This window comes from Fimicolochytrium jonesii, assembly GCF_025526975.1.
Source record: "Fimicolochytrium jonesii strain JEL569 chromosome Unknown EV422scaffold_17, whole genome shotgun sequence".
NCBI lineage: Eukaryota > Fungi > Chytridiomycota > Chytridiomycetes > Spizellomycetales > Powellomycetaceae > Fimicolochytrium > Fimicolochytrium jonesii.
In genome coordinates this window covers 215,149-232,226 of record NW_026515684.1, presented here as the reverse complement: position 1 = coordinate 232,226, position 17,078 = coordinate 215,149, and the positions used below count along the sequence as shown (strand labels likewise).

The 17,078-nt window shown below is 51.9% G+C and overlaps 6 protein-coding genes across 6 annotated transcripts; 2 read left to right on the top strand and 4 right to left on the bottom strand.

The window, feature by feature from the left end:
• Positions 1-225: 225 nt before the first annotated feature.
• Positions 226-983, top strand: EV422DRAFT_497944 (profilin; the record flags this gene model as incomplete). Its single annotated transcript, XM_053067977.1, has 2 exons — positions 226-333; positions 429-983. 2 exons carry the CDS (start codon positions 226-228, stop codon positions 981-983), a joined length of 663 nt encoding a protein of 220 aa, XP_052924259.1.
• A 173-nt stretch (positions 984-1,156) lies between these two features.
• Positions 1,157-3,575, bottom strand: EV422DRAFT_568813 (radial spokehead-like protein; the record flags this gene model as incomplete). The annotated part of the gene is made up of 9 exons (XM_053072686.1): positions 1,157-1,533; positions 1,604-1,879; positions 1,961-2,102; positions 2,173-2,270; positions 2,341-2,698; positions 2,760-2,846; positions 2,913-2,972; positions 3,036-3,115; positions 3,188-3,575. 9 exons carry the CDS (start codon positions 3,573-3,575, stop codon positions 1,157-1,159), a joined length of 1,866 nt encoding a protein of 621 aa, XP_052924258.1.
• A 156-nt stretch (positions 3,576-3,731) lies between these two features.
• Positions 3,732-6,921, top strand: EV422DRAFT_110419 (uncharacterized protein). The gene is made up of 15 exons (XM_053064591.1): positions 3,732-3,937; positions 4,005-4,029; positions 4,096-4,153; positions 4,219-4,327; positions 4,389-4,569; positions 4,629-4,715; positions 4,774-4,887; positions 5,004-5,361; positions 5,455-5,531; positions 5,609-5,898; positions 5,988-6,157; positions 6,224-6,238; positions 6,300-6,424; positions 6,504-6,600; positions 6,689-6,921. The coding sequence occupies exons 1-15, from the start codon at positions 3,888-3,890 to the stop codon at positions 6,781-6,783; spliced, it is 1,851 nt and encodes a 616-aa protein (XP_052924257.1). The 5' UTR covers positions 3,732-3,887; the 3' UTR covers positions 6,784-6,921.
• Positions 6,922-9,085: 2,164 nt separating this feature from the next.
• On the bottom strand, positions 9,086-11,866 carry EV422DRAFT_110524 (nuclear pore complex assembly-domain-containing protein). The gene is made up of 4 exons (XM_053064592.1): positions 9,766-11,866; positions 9,469-9,696; positions 9,339-9,405; positions 9,086-9,264 (listed from the first exon to the last, which is right to left on the bottom strand). Exons 1-4 carry the CDS (start codon positions 11,710-11,712, stop codon positions 9,218-9,220), a joined length of 2,289 nt encoding a protein of 762 aa, XP_052924256.1. The 5' UTR covers positions 11,713-11,866; the 3' UTR covers positions 9,086-9,217.
• On the bottom strand, positions 11,621-13,465 carry EV422DRAFT_534533 (homoserine dehydrogenase-domain-containing protein). Its single transcript, XM_053070680.1, has 5 exons — positions 12,931-13,465; positions 12,690-12,867; positions 12,575-12,622; positions 12,274-12,509; positions 11,621-12,205 (listed from the first exon to the last, which is right to left on the bottom strand). Exons 1-5 carry the CDS (start codon positions 13,353-13,355, stop codon positions 12,022-12,024), a joined length of 1,071 nt encoding a protein of 356 aa, XP_052924255.1. The 5' UTR covers positions 13,356-13,465; the 3' UTR covers positions 11,621-12,021.
• An 843-nt stretch (positions 13,466-14,308) lies between these two features.
• EV422DRAFT_110284 (uncharacterized protein) lies at positions 14,309-17,040 on the bottom strand. The gene is made up of 8 exons (XM_053064590.1): positions 17,022-17,040; positions 16,768-16,960; positions 16,110-16,699; positions 15,612-16,049; positions 15,403-15,546; positions 14,744-15,347; positions 14,562-14,678; positions 14,309-14,497 (listed from the first exon to the last, which is right to left on the bottom strand). The coding sequence occupies exons 2-8, from the start codon at positions 16,940-16,942 to the stop codon at positions 14,349-14,351; spliced, it is 2,217 nt and encodes a 738-aa protein (XP_052924254.1). The 5' UTR covers positions 16,943-16,960; positions 17,022-17,040; the 3' UTR covers positions 14,309-14,348.
• Positions 17,041-17,078: the final 38 nt, after the last annotated feature.

The following is a 17,078-nucleotide window of genomic DNA, read 5'->3' as shown; positions in this document are numbered from 1 at the left end:
CCCCGTTTCCCTAAACATTCTGAGCAAATCCTGCACAAAGCGTGACAAAGCCTACGCTGTATTGAATCCTAGAAGCTGAAAGTTTGTTACGTAGATTTGAAGGAACCGTCGTTGGGAAATCAAGCAGATAGCTTGTCATCCTGACAGTCAAGTATCAGGCATATCGTTTTCGGGTAAACCGTTACAGGAGAGTTTTGTTCCAAAAACTTGTCCAAAGTCTCTTCCATGAACTCGCTACTTGAAGAAGCGCTGCTGGCAACACAGCATATTCAGCATGGTGCAATATTGCGGATAAAGGATGGAGCTATCAAGGGCCGGTCGCCTCAGTTCTCGGTAACGCTTGTTCGCCAAGCTAGATGTGATGTGTCTCTGAAGGCTAATGAAATGTTTCCATATCCCAACCGCTTATGATGGTTCCCATCATTCAGATGTCACCATCAGACCTCAGCCTAATTCAGCATGCGTTTGAAAAGCCAGGCGAGGCACGGACAATGGACACGGGCCTGACGCTCGGGGAGGAGGAGTACCACATCATCCGCGCAGATCGAATGGCCGTCTATGGAAAACACAAGAGCAACGGCATCATTATATGTCGGACGCACCAATTTTACATTTTGGGAACGTATGAAAATGGGATGCATGCAAGTATTGCTGTTGAGGCTGTGGAGAAGTTGGGTATGTCTCGCGCCGCTTTTTCTGGGGCGACGGGCATCGAGGGGTTTGTGTGTTTATCAGTGTCTGGCTTTCTCTACGTTAGCGGACTATTTACGGAAGAAGAACAAGTGATATCTATACCCCTCGAGAGATCATGTCATATATGGAAAGCTGCGGGACAGCTTTCGACATTCCCATTTGGATGCTTGCTTGCTGCCAGTGACACCCCTCCACCTCCTCGTCATACCAGGATTCCCATGATGTATGAAATCGACATGAATTGCGCTATACCCCCAATGAACATGCTCCTCAAGCGCTCTGAACACTAAGTTTCTGCATGTCGCCCCCAATCTGTTACTTGCTTTCTGGGAAGTGCCGAATCGATGTGTTTCGGACTACCAGAACCCTCTTGCAACACAGGTCGATCAAGAAGGCTTTGAATTGGAAGACGATTTACAGTTCGCTTTCTACTCTGTGTGTGGAATCAAATTCTTACAGATGTTCAGTCGTCGGACCCATCCTCCTCCCCTCTACCCTCATCGTCACTCTCCTCCTGTTGCTCCTCCTCGCGCGCCCTCCTTTCCTCTTCGAATGCAGTCTCCTCGGCCAGACTAGGGTCATTTTGCTCGGTAATGAACTCCACGTTGCCCGCCGCGCCCTCACCGGTGGCGTACTCCTTCTGCAACTCGGGCAATGGAGGAGGCACGAAGCGGGTTTGGTCCTTGTGACCATCGCCTACGTAGATATTGGCAAACTTCTCGTTGTATGAGACGACGGTGGCTCCTGGCCATCGCGTGCATCGAAGCAGGATGGGCGAGAACTTTGCCGACGAGAGAGTTGAGCACATCCGAGACACCCAGCAGGCCATTCCGTCGTGTTCTGCAAAGAAGGAAAACCCATGAATCGACAAGCATTCCTTTCGTATGCGACGTGCATAGGTGAAGAGTACCTTCATCACCCGTCAGAGGGGAGAGAATCGGTGGTCCGGTCTCTGGCTCAGCCTCCGGCTCCTCTTCCCCGTCTCCGTCCTTCCCTGATCCATTTTCGCTGCCTTCGTCATCCTCATTGCCATCTTCATTTTCCTCCTTGGGTGGGTTGGGATTCTCCCAGGTGACACGACCTTGCGGCAGAATGTAGGGTGTGTGATGAACCCAATTGGAGATTTCTAGCAGAGCTTCGTTGGAATGAGCCTCGTACTCCGGGTTGATGATGATGCTTGGGGACGCTGCAGCATTCCAGGAGGGCAAACTATTAGCAAGCTACTTATGGAATGAACTTGCGTGTGCACAAGCTTTCTGAAGCATACCGTTTTCCTCATCTTCATTTTCCTCCTCCTGATCGAAAGCGTAATATCCAGCCGGACTCACGACGGTCGCGGCAGCGATTCGGGCAATCTGGCATCGCAGATATTGTGCTTCGGTTCCATTGAATGGTGGGTAACTGACAATCTGCGATTGTGATGTAATGACATGAATACATACAATCTCGCAGCAGGTGGTTGGCGGTTCACTGCCTCACCTGACGCTTCAAATCACCCGTGAACAGCTTGCGAATTCGTCGCGACGCCTGCAATTTCTCTGGGATTACATCCGGCAACCGACTCCATGCGCCTCCAGCTAGAAAGAATAGTCTACGAATCAATACTTGTGATGTCGACAAAAACCCCACCGCGTGTGTCCCACATACCGAAGTTGCACACATAATACACATATTTATTGACACCAGCCCGCGTCTCCTTCGGCAGTGGGACGACCGGCTTCACTTTCTTCTTTGGATACTGGACCTGCCCATCTTCACCCCCCTCTCTGTTTTCGGAATCTTGCCCGGCCTGCGCATCTTCGCCTGCTTCCGCCTCCGGACCGGGCTCTTCGACAGGCTCCTCCTCATCTTCGGACCCTTCCTTTAGCTCTGCTTCGATGATGATGTAGTTTGCATGTGTGCCGAAGATTTTGCCCCAAAGCCTCACGGATGCGAGAGGCTTTTCCGTAACCAGGCGCTTGAGAGAAAGGAAGAGCATGAAAATCTCTTCTTTTCCAAATGAGACCTAAAACATCTTCTATGAGTAACAAGATATGGCTTCATCATCCGTTAGAGAAAGAGCTTACCCCAGCCCATTCCCAGAGGTTTGCGAGGTCCATAATATCAGGGATCTCGCCCTCAGCATCGTCGCCCCCACCATCCAGAGATGAACGCTGCTCATTTCACCGTCAGCTCCTACTCAAGATGCGCTGTGCATTCGATGAGGAAGGCTGGCATACCTCGAATAGCTTCACCTGCGCTGCTTCAACCTCGCTGGCGGGATGGACGTCATGGACTTTCTAGATGGCATTGCTGTGTCAGACCAAGCTTTCCGGTTCTATCACCGTATGGGGTATCCTTACTTTGAAAGCTCCGGGGGCGGTTGGTTTGTCTACGTGGAAGTGTGTTCGCTTGATATCTGCGGAAATCCGTTCAAATGCGTCTGATCCATAGCAAGTTCGAACTTGTCAGTACGCCCATCCCATTTATAGATACATTGGCAATGCTAACTCACCCACTACGTTGTTCGGACGAGTCTCCAAAATGTGCATGACCACCTCCGTCAAGTGATCATATAAGTTCATGTTACTCTTATCGCTCTGAGACATAAGAAATGCTTTGGCAAGCGCCAGCTCGCTGTCCTCAGGAAGCTGAGTGTCCGGCTTGATGTACGCATCTTTGCGGTTGAGAAACGGATGAGCGGGCTGCACAGGCTGAGCTTTGTGTACTTCCACAGGTGTAGCTGGCTCCACTTCGTCTTTCGGTTCGGTCGCTGGTGCTTCGGCGGCCCGCACAGGTTCTGCCTGTTCAGCTTCAACGGGTGCTGCGGCAGCCGCGTCTTCGGGGGCTGCTGATGGCTCGGTTGGCTGTTCGGGGGCAGCTGGTGCGCCTTCTTCTTCCATCTTTGCTTTTGACCCTCGCTTTTTGGGTGGATAGATAAGTCTCAGATCAACACACACCGATGTTGCCAGAAAGGACGTCCGAAAGTCTTCCCGACCATATCGACGCGGATGCTGTCAATTGCGCTTACGTACACGCGGAGACGCTGTCAGTTGCATAGCCCTCCTCTTCCCCTCGATGATCTGAAACAGGTGGAATGAGACGGAAAGACCCAGCACTTGATGTTGAGTAAATGACAGTTCGCACTAAAGAAATCACCTAAAATCGAAAAAGGTTTAGAGAGATTTCAAAGCATCACAATTGGAACCCGAGCTATGGAAAGGTCGCAGGAAGCCGGAGCATTCGATGGGGCTAACATTGGCAGGTCTGATGTTTAGATATAAGTTCCAGTTGTCCTGGAGACAGGTTCTGACACGTCTTACATCCAATAGATCTGCAACCAGTACTCCAGTGAAGGTAAGGGCGCACTCAACTGAGACTGAGCTGTTCAGCGAACCCCAGAACTGATGTGTCTTTCGGTAGATGGTGCGCAGGTCTAGCGTGTGTACTGGGGGAGGACTTACGCCTCTTCCTAATGAGCGTAAGGAGCACAATGCTGACCGTTACTTAGTTCGCCAATACGCTGCTAAGGCAAAACTGTTGCAGATCCTTCCGCGGCTGGATTTGCTTCCATTTGCACGTCGCCAACGCCGGGTAGATCTCGGCCGATGACGCCTGTGGGCCGCTCAAAACAACCAGATGATGCATTGACAAGGTAGGTCTTCTTTCAGTACATAGGAAATGATGACTGCTCGCAAATATACAACGTGACAAAGGCAGCAAGGTTCCAAAGCCAGCCGCGCAATACCTGATGTTTGGGAAGTCACCGCGGCAAGCGCCGTAGCGGATGTGGCGGCAGACGGTCCGGATGTTCTCGGGATGCTTGACGATGGGAATGTAACCCAGGCCCTTCTGATAGAGATGGCGCAACGGAGGACCGAGCTGGATGCCACAAAGGTAACTGCTTTGAAAGAGCTATGTTGGGATATTGTAAAATTCATCCATGAGCCTCCCAGAAAGAAGTGCGAAGCGTCTTCCTAAACCTTCGTGAGAATCTGGCTCAGTCGAAGGAAGCCATGCCAGACTTTGGTGCCGATGACGAAGTATGGTTTTGTCGCATGGATGCAGGGTACGAACATTTACTAAGCAAAGTGGCAGCAGGAAAGCAACCCATCGCCGTCCACCCCATCAGATCCAGCTGAGCTCAAGGCTCTGATCGCAAAAGGCCTTACACGGATTCAAGAGCTCGATAAGCTGCTGAAGGAAAAGAGTACGGTAGGTTACCGGGCGAACTATTTCAATCTCTTCCTATGCAAAAAGACCTGGCGTTCAGGCACGATAATCAGAACCCGAGCTTGACGGACATCTTCCGTTGCATTACATGTCTCAAGATGGCCAAAGCCCTAAAACGAGATCGCCTATCTCGGGAAGCCAGCACAACTGGTTCTCGAAATCCAACCCAGCCTGGAACGGCGGCTTCATCTGATCGGCAACCCGATTCGGATTCCGACTCCGATTATGAGGACGGATATGATCAAGCAGACGCTCACTCCGTCTCGGCGTCCGATACCTCGTCGCAGGATCTCGAGCTGAAAAGTGTGCACTCGCTCGACACTCGGACATTCATCACAGAGCCCAAATTTGGCACTCGGAATGGTGGGACGAGGGTCAAAATTGGGGTACAAGCATTGAGGAACGCTAGTGGGATCGCGCCCGCGCGGGCAGTAGAGGCTGGAGATGGTGAAGAAGGTGAGATGGGAAAGTGTCATTGTTGTTTCCGACTGGTATTCTTGAAGTCTGCGTCGGCGCTCACCGAAGGCTGCTTGTTTTCGGCCCTATCAGGCCTAATACAAACCGAAACGGCGACAAATAAGAGGAAAGGTTACAAGAAAGGAGACTTCATCCAACGAAACATTGTGGTATGTCTCGCTTCTATTTGTATGTCACCACATTATTGGATCGTCGAAATACTGAACCCCGGACTACTTTCTGAAAGCTCGGACCCGATGCCCGATATTACAGCGCCATGACGGAAGAAGAATGCGACCGCGTCGAAGACATCTTACGTCGAATGGATGATGAGGAAGGCGACGACGTTGAAAGCTGGGTGGACGGACGTGCTGATGGGCCGAATGGGACCGAATGCATACATTCAAGGCCGAGGACAGACACCACATCTACAAGTACAGATGCAGGAGCGTCGCACATGCCAAGACCCATGTCCACCACATCTAGTGCATTCTTCCCTGATGATCCCGAGCGTATGCGGTTATTTGACATCGACAGGTTTGTATTCATCTCGTCACCGTGCGAGAGTTTCCTACGTCATTATTTTCAGGTTCGATCCACTCACAGCCTCCGACCGCGATTCACAGAAAGCTTCAACTCATCATCCCCGAGCCAGAATGGGACGCCAAATCCATCATCTGGTCCACGCCCGCAACATCGACCACTGTTTCCGGACACCAAACACCTCTGGCCGTCCCGAGATCCATGTCAATGTCGCTGGCAATGTCAAGGACACAGGGTTGGCTTATGCATGCCGGTAACCAGATGAATGATGTTGGGGATGCCAAGGCTGCTATGGGGTCTAATCAGAACATCGGCAAAGCATTTGAGAGTCGAGGTGATCATCCGAGACTGCAAGAAGTGGCCACTATTCCAAATCTCACACTGGGCTTTTGCAGACATAGAGACAGTATTCCATGAACGAGAAGCCATGGAAGGCCCCGAAGTCTTACTGAAAGACGAACTGACCCGATTGAATGAGATAGACGAACGGCTACGATTGTTGAAGGAGGGCGAAGAACGGGTAAGTGGTGTTGTTTGGCTGGTTATACCATGATCATACGCTCTTCGTCGGTGCTCATATGCAGATTCTTTGGTCTCAGCCGATAACGAGACAGGACTTGGACCGTCTCCTGTACGAATGCATGCGGTCGGAAGCGGACATCCAGAGCAGAAGATCGGCTGCTACTTCGGATTGGGGTAAGTTATTCGAACTCTGTATACTGATAGTCTGTTGTGTTGTGTCGTGGACGACACCCAAATTTACGTTGCTCTTCTCCATTATCAGATGTCACGTCGCTGACCGCCTCTTCGAGATGCTCATCTAGAGCTCAGACGGAGGCCGAACGGCAGCAGCTTGAGCAGCCGCCTCTTATCTTATAATGTCTCTGCGGTTCGCTCTTAAATGCATGGGCACGCCCGCGAACTCACATCCTACATCGTTTACTTTTACGAAAATGTTATTAAAGTTCGGCGTAACATACATGAAAACGGAACGCAAATGCTAATGTGTGACAGGTCCCTGTCCTTGTATAACCATGATTTTCGTGCAATGTCTACGAGAAGTCAGAGGAGGTCCGAGTCCCGTATATGTTTGAAAAGGACGATCGCGACAAGGACAGGGTTGTAGGAGAAAATGTCATGTCGCAAAAATGTTTTCAAAGCCCGTCGAAGGAAGGCTTTCTGCCCTGTAGCTTTCGCATCTGCCTCGTCACGACGGTTCGACCCAGCGGCTGGGCAGCCGGGGTCGCACGCGGTCGTTTAATGGGAGGCAGACGGACAGGGTCGGTTCTGCCCAATCCAGCTCTTGTGGCAGGACGAGCAGGTTGATGAGTGATGGCAGCCAACGCCGCGGTTGCTGCTTTTCGCTTCGGCCTAGGGGTTGGCTCCAGATCCTCCAGGGTCATGGGCTGATCTGGGGCTGGTTCGTACTTCTTTAGAGTCGTTTTGGTCGTTTTGGCGCGTGCTGTTTTGGTGGCTGTACTAGATGTGGCCTGTGGCTGAGAGTTGGATGCATTGCGTTCCCGGAGCCTTCTGTCTTGTCGTCCGTTCTCATCAATATAGGTCGCCTCGCCCAGATCGAGAAAAGGTTTACAACTTCTGACAGGGGGCTCGTCCAAATCCTTCTTTGCACGTGAAGCATTCCTAGTAGATCGAGCAGGCGGTTCGGCGGGAACTGGGTGCGGTCCGTAACGTGCACGGAGCCGCGCTTCATTGGCTTCCAGGTCCGCCTGCCTAGCCTTCCGTTCTGCTTCAAGCTTGAATTGTTTCTCGTTCCAATCCTGCTCTGCTTTCCATTTGGCCTGGAACCAGTCTGCGTCAGCCATGTAGCTTTTCATGGGTATCCGCTCCTCCCAGTGCTGTTGGGCGCGGAGGCCATCTTCCCGGTCTTCCTCCAATTGAGCAATCGCTTTGACGCGTTTTGGGCTTGCATCAGGTTTTTGAGCCGCTTCGATGAGCTTCGCTTGCAAACGGGTCATCATCTTCGGTCGTGGCGGAGTCGCAGCGCGGGGCGGTGGAGGAGGACTCGCCTTTTCAATCTCCTTTTCAAGCTTCCTCCTGAAGGCTGAAGATGGCAGAACCATCAGCATCACACAATGCAGATGCCATTGGAAAGCCCGGAATACCACTTACTTGCAGGCGATTCAATGATTTTGGGAGGAGAATCCTTCCGTGTCTTTCGCACGGGATTGTCGGCGAAAGGCGACATTGTCCGCACGGGCACCGCAAGCTTCACCGGGGGCCCAACGGGAGATTTGATGCGGTCCACTCGATCGGCGTTCTCATCATTCTCAATTGCCATGATGGATGGACTTTTCACGAGAGGCGAGCGAGGAGAAGGTGCGACGTATGACATACTCAAGGGTGTCCCGGAACGCGAGCTGCTTTTTGATGGTGACGGTTCGTAGGTGGGTGTCGATGTGGATCTGGTTTCAATGAAGCTGCTGTCCCTCGCAATGGGCCGCGTGGGAGATTTGTCCACTGACGCTTGTAAGCTCGACGAGGATTCTGAACCATTTTCGGATGGGACTTTGGCCTCTTCAGGTTCGCAAGCCATCGCTAAGCCAAGCTCTGGGGAACATGATGGGCCAGGAGAAATGCGGTGACCGACATCAAGCCTAGAAGTCCCGGGATCAGTACTCCAAGATTCAGCTTTCAAAGGCCCGCATCAGAAACTTACGGCACGATCGCATCCATATACTCTGGCACAGCCTTAGGATACTTCAAACCGATCTCAGCTGCAAACTCCCTAAATTCCGCGACCGACTCCAGCTCTGCCAATGGAAGGAAGTCGGAAGGCGGAACAGTGATTTCTACTATCCGTCGCTGATCGATGTTGGGCTTAGGGATGCAAGCCAACATTTCCGAGTACAGCTGATCTTGCGCCTCCTCCGCGGTACTTGTGGGTTCCCGTAGACGTAAACGCGCGGACAGCGGGACGTTTTTGCGTGGCTCCTCCGTTTCTGTTTCTTTGCTTGCTTGAACATCTGGTCAAGGGCATTAGCAACTGTTTACTACGCTTTATACCAGCTACGAGATAAAATGCAGCTTACCAGCTTGAACCTTGGAGACGCGATATGCAGCCATCTGAATTGTTGTCATAGAATTCCGGAAATTCTCAAGCATCGCATCGGTAACGTCCGAGGCATTTGCAGGGCCGTCATCAAACAGATTAACCCCACGCGCTTGAAGCATCTCCAGAAATATCACAGCATCCAAGAATTGGCAGCGGTCGATTGAGTACAAGGCGATGAAGGTGAGGCACTGTATAGAACCGTCATTTTTGCACCAATCAGCTAAGGACTGCTGCTGTGAATCATTCAAAGGCATCATGGGCAGTTCCTCCATAAATCTTTTCGATGTCTTCGGTGCTAGATTGGGACAAATCAGCATCGACATCCACTTTTACTTAGCGGTACAGCAGGGAACTTGCTTACATTTGAAGGTCGCTTCCATCAGCATATGCCACAGTCGATCGCCAAGAGGAGTCCCAGAGTAGGGCCGCTGTGAGCTCTTTGTTAATGACCTGTGTACCAGCGGTTCCCATGTGACTTATCTCGAGCTCACCTGGACTTGAATAGCCTCAAACAAGTCCGTAGTGATTTTCAATATCATGTCCAGTTGTGCCCCTTCGTCCGAAGACAGCTCTGGACGGCTGATCGCGACATAGCGTTTCGCATATCGAATTTCGCCATGGAGTACCAGCACTTTGACAATCTTCTCAGAGTACTGGGTTTCTATAGCTAGTTTTCCACTTCTAAAGGCGCCTGGCTCACAAAGCAACTCAGTAGCCTCCTGAAGTAAGATTTTTAAGCGAATGTGAGTAACTTGCAGTTGAGATCTTTAGAACACATAGTGACTTACCTTGAAATTTCCATGATCTAAAGCCCAGAATGCTTGGATCTCATTACGATCCTGAGCGTCCATTCCTCGCTCGTTTGCAAATGCCCTATCCTCTCCATTTTTCAGATCTTTCAATAGATAGAGCACAAAGCGATTTTTGTGCCGCGGATCTGCGTCGCATGCATCAATGTGCTTTAAAAGGTCGCAGAGCTCTTGCAAGTTTTGAGGCGGGAATTCCGGCGCGTCGGGAGCGACGCGATACTGCAGAATATCCGCGAAGAGATCATTGTCAAACATAGCTCGCGTCTTCGCTATGCTATCTCGCTTCTCTGGCTTGTATAGGAAAGACCCAGAGCCCGACACGAACTTGTCGGCAAGGTTTACGAGTCGTTTCGGTTCTACCGGTTTCGGCTCCGCGGGAGGGAAGAAGAAATGGATCTTTCGGCCGGCGGTCAGGACAGTGCAAGCAGTGACACCTTTTGGTTCGATGTCCACCTGCTTGCTTGACGAGTTAAAAATTGGCCGGTGGGTGGTTTTCTTGATCCTCCCATTGCTGCTAAGATCCGTGACTGCCAGAACAGTCGTTTTCCGTACGCCCAGGTACATGTTTACGACGCTAAATATGCGCGCACCGTAAGGCGATGCAACAACGTTCATGCCAACAACAGCACCCAGATCTTCCCCGATCGGAAATATGGTAGCATGGCTGTCCTTCTTTGCATAGTATGCGTCCAGCGGCAACACGGATATAGACGGTTTGGCGACATCGCCTGAGCCTCGGCCTTTGGTAACCGACTGGGACACAAATAGTGTCCCTGGACCGCCCCTTTGCCCGTCGTCACGCAAGAGCATTTCTACGACCGGCATGTGCCTCTCCCCCACCATGAAATTCGATAGCTTTTCGATCCTGGGCTTGTTTCCGCTGTTTACCCGCCACACATCTACCCTCCCCATGATGCTTCCCGTGAAAACTATTAAACGGCTGTCATTTTGATCACAGTGAGTCCCCAGGCTCGTAATATCGCCTACGCTTCGGGCCCTCGGCAATGGGGCAACGACGCGAAACGTGGGACTAACTTCATCTACTGCTTCGTCGCGCTGTGGGTCGCTCACGGAAATGGCAAAGAGCTCCTCATTGGTCGCAAAGACCATGAATGGGGATAGCTGCTGACTTTCCCAAGATTGGGTAATCTCGACAAATTTGACGGGCTGCTTGATTCCGCAATCCAGCTTTTGCCATCTTCGTCCAAAAATCTCGTTCAGATACACCGAGGTCGTGTCCGTTGCCGAATCGTGTATGCAAAGGACGAGTGTTGGACGGCCTTCTATTATGCCCGCGGCGGCCGCGGTGAACTTGGCTGTCACACGAATTTCCCCACCCCACTCATCGAAGCGGGGCAGGCCCAGAACATCCAGGACGTGTAGTTTATCCAAGGGCCCGTTTTCTTTCCGGAAGACTTCTACGACCGATGCACTGAAGCGGTAAAACCAACCATCGCGGGCTCCGAGTGGGTGTTTTTGCGGTACCCAGCGACACTCCCCAGCTAACTCGTGCCACGCTTGTTTGCGAGGTGCTGAGACGCAATGCTTCGAGTATGAAAACCCGACGCGCGGAGGATCGCCCAGGCCCTCGATGGTCCATCGTGGCAGAGGGAGTTGAACCTCCAATGAGCTCTCGGTTTGCGCGGTCATGCGTGTGGGACTATGAGATACGTATATGAGAGTGCGTGTGAGTTGGAGTGCGTGTGTGCCACTGTGCGGGGTGCCAGCGGGCCGGTTGAAATGTGAATATGCCTCGAGACAGTGTGCTGATGCCCAAAAAAAGAGAGAGCAGGGGTGAGAGAAAGAAGCGCCTTGCAGAATGCGCTCCCTTTCGGTGGTCGTGTCCGGATGATGTGAAATGTCCGGGAGTAAGGTTGCGCGGAACTCAGACTCATGTAAGCTTCGCGCCTCCAGGCGCATGTGCATGCCTCACATACATACTCGTCTCCGAGGGCGTCTCCTGCACGGTCAACGCAAGGTCTCGCTCGATTGCGATCACACGAGTCTTACCGTCCTCGAGGGTGCCACCTCCCCACGATATATGGTGCTGGTCAAGCCTCATAAGATTTGGAATACCCGTCACCCTCCCGGAAGGATGATAATTGATCAGTCGGACACCAAATATCGACGCCCTCATCTTCACATGGACCATCACTGTCTATATATTACGCCGCGAAGTGTAGATACTACGTACAATGCATCTACTGCCTAATCGTTTCCCAGCAAAAATTGGGCTCATGCACTCGCAGGAGTCACGGAACGCGCAATCTTCAACAAATCCGAGAACATTCCAAATGCCGTGACGGCTGCTCCCGCTCCGGCGCCTTGAATGATTAGTGGACTAGGGAACCGCTTCGTAGTGAACGCAATGATGTTGTCGCTGCCAGTGAGCGACGCAAAGGGATGATCCAACGGGTATCTAGATTTGGTGTGATATAGTCAGTCATGAGTATCACCGTCAAGTACGTAGAACATGCATATACACACCTTTTCAGTTTCACGGAACTCTCCCCCTTGGGATCAATCACGCCGACATAGCGCAAAACGCCGTTGGACTTCTGAGCATCTTTCTTGAGGGAATCGAAATGGCTGTCGTACGATGGGAGCTTTTCCAGGAATTCTGCTGGAGTTGGTACTCCGCGAAGCTCCTCTGGGACAACGTTCTCCACGGAAAGAGTCTTGAGATCCAGTGAGAGGCCAGCCAGCCGTCCAAGGATCACAACCTGCCATGATTCCGAGTTAGTTTAGCAACAAATCATTGAGGCAAAGCTGGACGACAAAAACAAACCTTCCGTGCGAAATCCATTCCGTTGAGATCATCACGAGGGTCAGGTTCCTGAAACAGATTCATAGGTGAGCCAGAAGGGTACACCCGTGTGGTACATAAAGATGCAAGATCCTACCGTGTACCCAAGCTCTTTGGCCACACTGACGGTCTTCGAAAAGGTGTCTGTCCACTCTTTCGACGAGAAGTTATTGAAGAGATACGATAACGTGCCTGAGAAGATGCCCTCAATGCGGACAATCTCGTCCCCCGTGGCGATCAGATCGTCCAGTGTGCTGAGGATGGGCAGTCCTGCACTGCAAAGTCCATACATGAGTATTACATCCCATCGAAGGGTCGGATACGCACAGGGAACATACCCAACGGTACTCTCATGATACACAAGCGACCTCGGCGAATGCGCATCCCTAATCTTCTTCCATAACGCATAGTCACCGCTGAAACCCTTCTTATTCGGCGTGACGATATGGAGCCCCTTTTGCATCCACTCCGGGTACTGCTCAGCCACGGCATCCGAGCTCGTGCAGTCGACCACCACGCACGGCTTATGCGAAGCAGCATACTCGATGAGTTTGGGCAAGTCGGCCTGAGTGGACGACGACTCCAACTCTTTCTTCCAGGAACCTGCTGATAAGCCTGAGGGGCAGAGAAGCATACGCCTGCTGTTGGCGAGTCCTATAACCTTAAAAATGGGCTTTTTGCAGCTGGTGATTTGAGCTATGAACTCCGACCCGACCAGGCCAGGACCGATGACCGCTACGTTGAAATGGGAGGAGACCGTCATTGCTTTGATTTTTTCTGCAGTGGTTTTGGAGGCTGTTGCAAGATTATGGGAGCGACGGTGTGTGAACGGTTCAGCGCTGTGACTTTGAGTCGCTCGAATTCCAATCTCTGTGACACATCTCCAATGGCGTAATCTCTTGACGCGTTCTCCTTCGTCCTCTACGCGCTTGTGGAAGTGACGAAGAAAAAGAAAGCCCGTCTCTCTCACCCCCACAGCTGTATCACAGCCGGCGTCCACTATGAAGGCATTCTGGCAGGCGGTTCAGGCTTCGCTGGCGGCTGGTCGTGTTTCGTTAGACCGTGTGTTGAGGCAAAAGTCCGCACATTGGGGCATATGCACAATTGGGCCCACTGCGATATCAGCTGTGTGCAAAAACACACAGTCAGTTCGTGAAAGATGCGAGCATTATGTACAGGGAGTCACAGTAGTATCACGCGACAGGGTAGCGTAGAAGTAGAGCGCTATCAGATCTATAGTACGCCGTGCTATTCTCATGTCCTTTTCAGCGCCGCCCGTGCCGCTTTCAGGTGGTGCAGAGCCTAATGGTGAATCAAGTCAGCGAAAATATTGAGCATTAAAGCGTTGAGCCCTGCTACCTTCTCCTGAGCCAAAATCTGACCATCCAACCATTGCTCAATCCACGTTTCCCAGCCGAGCTTTTCCTCATTATGCAATCGCTCCACTTCAGTCTGTGCAACGGTCAGTATCGTGTTCAAGCGTTCTTTCATACCCTCCACTTCGTCTTCTGAAAACGTTGAGCGTTTATCGCCGCGTTTCGAGGCTGGGGAGGATGGCGTGTTGGGGAGTTCTGAGAGTTCGTCTAGTCGGGATTCGGCGACGTCGTTCAGGTTTGACAGCGTCTGGGTATAGTCAGAATGCGTGCGGCATATATTTGCTTCGGAAGAAGAGAAAGCCCATACATACCTGAAAGGACGCCAGCGTAGTGTGATAGTCCTGCATGTTCTCATGGAATATCGTCAAGTCCTTGTTTGCCTACACCAGAGAGTACATCAGGACGCGGCTACTTTTCCTCATCGTCATCTTCCGGGAACACAAAAAGCTTACATGCGCTTCATACACATCAGCCACGCCTTTCAGATGCTTTGATACTGCCAGTAAAGAGCCCGAGAACTCATGGCAACCTGCAAAATGAGACGCGGGGTTCAGCCATCACGTCACAAAGCCACTCCCTCACGCTCGACGTACCAAAACACCCTCGCTTCCAACACCAGGCCAGGTTCCGCATCATTCTTCCCTCATCTGCTTTGCCACGACCCATATCTTCCAGTGCATTTGCCATGCTGGCATATCGGGTGTGCAGTTCTGAAAAACGAAAAACTTGAAGTCAGTCTCGGTTTCGAATCGGGATCCCGTTCCCGGTCGCATACCTGAAACATTGTCCCGATGCCTAGCTGAAGCATCCAACATCGGCGCCATGTGCGATTCCATCAACGAGAGATGCGTCGCAAAGCGATCCATCGGGTTCTGCACAGCGGCCACTCTCCCATCCTTACGCGCCGGAACTGAGACAGCAACCCTTTTCAAAAAGTTTGCCGGCCCTCCTTCGGGGCCTTGCAAGCTCCTCCTCTGATCGAACATCTTCCTCCCCTCAATCCACTCATCGTCGTCGAGGACAACTTCGATCTGATCTTCCTTGTATGTTTGCTCTTGACGAAGTCTGGCCAAATCGTCTTTTGTCAGGCCGCCCATGCTTGTTCCGCCACAGCTGAGGAACAGGACAACGGCGCCGTCGCTTCTGAGCAGAGGATGGCGTGAGATCGCACCTAAGTATCTTTCCAGACCTCTTCCTCGGGACTCGACAAGGCCCTTGTCGAACTTGTTGGTGATCAAGCTATGTTTCGGTGGGAGTGTAGGCAGTGGGATGATTGTGGGTGGATATCGGCGTTTCAGGTGATCGTGTAGCCATTCGAAGTCCGTGTATCGTCGTTGAACGCTTAGCGAGGTGTACAGCTGCTTGTCTTCATCGTCAAACTAGTAAAGCCCGTCAGAAATCGTGGCATACTGAAAGACATGACAGTATACATACCCATGTAAAGACTCGATATGCTACAAACTCATCCACCACCACGTTCTGCTTCTGTGATGGCTCAAACGACACTTTGCGGTGGCGCTCCGGAGATTTGACTGTGACTGAAAACCTCGGGGATCGACCACCCCATGTGAGACCCCGCTGTATGTGGCTCAGTTTCAGCGCCAGTGGTGGGTACCCGTCGACATCATCAGAAAACAACGTACCTCTGTTTCGATGAGATGCTTCTCTTCTCCAGGCTCAGTATCATCCATGTAATCCGCAAACATGGAAGACCGGCTTCCATCCATGTCGCTGAAAGTACGCGGAGCAGAACCGCAAGCGTTTCCGAGAATGAAATCCTGCACACTGTCACCACCTTCGAACCAGCTACCTAACAAAGATCGCAGACGTTTGCGAAGCTTGTCCGTCATAGCTCCCATGCCGTTTCCGAGCGCGGACATTGCGGCTGAGGGATAGCTCGACTGCGAGATGGATGTCTCTGCGAAACTCGATACGACGCTGGGGTCTGGCATGCTGATCAGGGAATCCGCCAAAGTCGGATTAGATGGCATGATGCAGTCCAAGGGTGGAGAATCTAGCGGGCCGGTGATTACTAGGTCGATTTGGGACCGCGTTTCCAGAGGTGTGGTGTCTGATGCAAACTTGATTGCTAAGAAGTCAGTTCGCCTCCACGGCGCCAAAAGTGGATGTTCACTACTAACCTGAAGGTAGGCGACAGGGGCAAAGCCAGCTTTGCCCAGACGCTCTGCCTGACACCATCCTTCGCTAACCTCAACCTCCTTTTCCCACTGAAAGTCTCCGCCGTCGTCCTCAGTAAACACCGTGTTCCTAACATTCCGCTTGCCAAACACCTTTAGCCTATCGCCTGCCTTGAACGAGATGGCATCATCAGACTCGTCGAGGCTTGCGTCAAAGTCGTATAGTGCGATGGCATCGTAGACCGGGACGACTTCGACATCATCGTCAGCTAACAGGACATCTGCAATGGTTGGAGCCAGTTGACCCGAGAAGACATCGGTCAAAATGGCCTCTTCTGTGGTCAAGTCCGCGGATCTTCTCAAAATTGATTCTCTGTTGTTCGCCGAATCTGATGATGTTATGCGCGGCAAAGTCAATCTCCAGTCCTTCGCGTCCTTCCTTTTGCTAGGCCCAGCAATCGGCAGCTCTGTAGTCTGCGGTATCTCGTCCTTGCCTTCAAGCAACGTCGAGTTGGTGCCAGTACCAGGGGTGCTTTCCACACCAGGTGGTAGTAAAAACTGTGTTTGGTGGTCGGCGAGCACCGGTATATCGTCTATATATCGAACCAGAGAGGAGGTCAACCTGCTGCCGCTTGGGACATCCCAGCAGTCTCGTTCCCACCTATGGATTCTTCGAAACTTTCTTCCTCCTGGCCCCCACCGTCGGCGTCCCAGTGGATGTTTACTAGAGACGTCCTGACACGGGACTTGCGGGACGCAACGGACAGCCTGGCTTTGATGCGACGAGCCCGCAGTGTCGACGGCCTGGCTGGAATTGAGGGGGCCGTCAAGTCCATGGTCCGGCTGTTTGAAGTCTTGAGAGTCCACAGGTAAGTTTCGAGTCGTCTGCGCAATGCAATGCATTGAGGTTTCTACAGTATATACAAGCCCTGAGTGCCTGGCCACTACTCAAGTACCGACCTGGTCACTTCA

Bases quoted from the DNA above. Each gene is read 5' to 3' on its own strand.
- EV422DRAFT_110419 (XM_053064591.1), top strand. From the start codon at position 3,888: ATGGAAAGGTCGCAGGAAGCCGGAGCATTCGATGGGGCTAACATTGGC. The intron at 4,570-4,628 runs GTAACTGCTTTG...TGAGCCTCCCAG, and splicing joins CCGAGCTGGATGCCACAAAG to AAAGAAGTGCGAAGCGTCTT. The intron at 5,899-5,987 runs GTTTGTATTCAT...CGCGATTCACAG, and splicing joins CGGTTATTTGACATCGACAG to AAAGCTTCAACTCATCATCC.
- EV422DRAFT_110524 (XM_053064592.1), bottom strand. From the start codon at position 11,712: ATGCACATGCGCCTGGAGGCGCGAAGCTTACATGAGTCTGAGTTCCGC. The intron at 9,697-9,765 runs GTAAGTCACTAT...ATCTTACTTCAG, and splicing joins TAGATCATGGAAATTTCAAG to GAGGCTACTGAGTTGCTTTG. The intron at 9,265-9,338 runs GTAAGCAAGTTC...CTAGCACCGAAG, and splicing joins GATGGAAGCGACCTTCAAAT to ACATCGAAAAGATTTATGGA.
- EV422DRAFT_534533 (XM_053070680.1), bottom strand. From the start codon at position 13,355: ATGACGGTCTCCTCCCATTTCAACGTAGCGGTCATCGGTCCTGGCCTG. The intron at 12,510-12,574 runs GTTTGTTTTTGT...GAATCATGGCAG, and splicing joins GAATGGATTTCGCACGGAAG to GTTGTGATCCTTGGACGGCT. The intron at 12,206-12,273 runs GTGTGTATATGC...CACCAAATCTAG, and splicing joins AGTTCCGTGAAACTGAAAAG to ATACCCGTTGGATCATCCCT.
- EV422DRAFT_110284 (XM_053064590.1), bottom strand. From the start codon at position 16,942: ATGGACTTGACGGCCCCCTCAATTCCAGCCAGGCCGTCGACACTGCGG. The intron at 15,547-15,611 runs GTACGTTGTTTT...AGCCACATACAG, and splicing joins AGCATCTCATCGAAACAGAG to CGGGGTCTCACATGGGGTGG. The intron at 15,348-15,402 runs GTATGTATACTG...GGGCTTTACTAG, and splicing joins CATATCGAGTCTTTACATGG to TTTGACGATGAAGACAAGCA.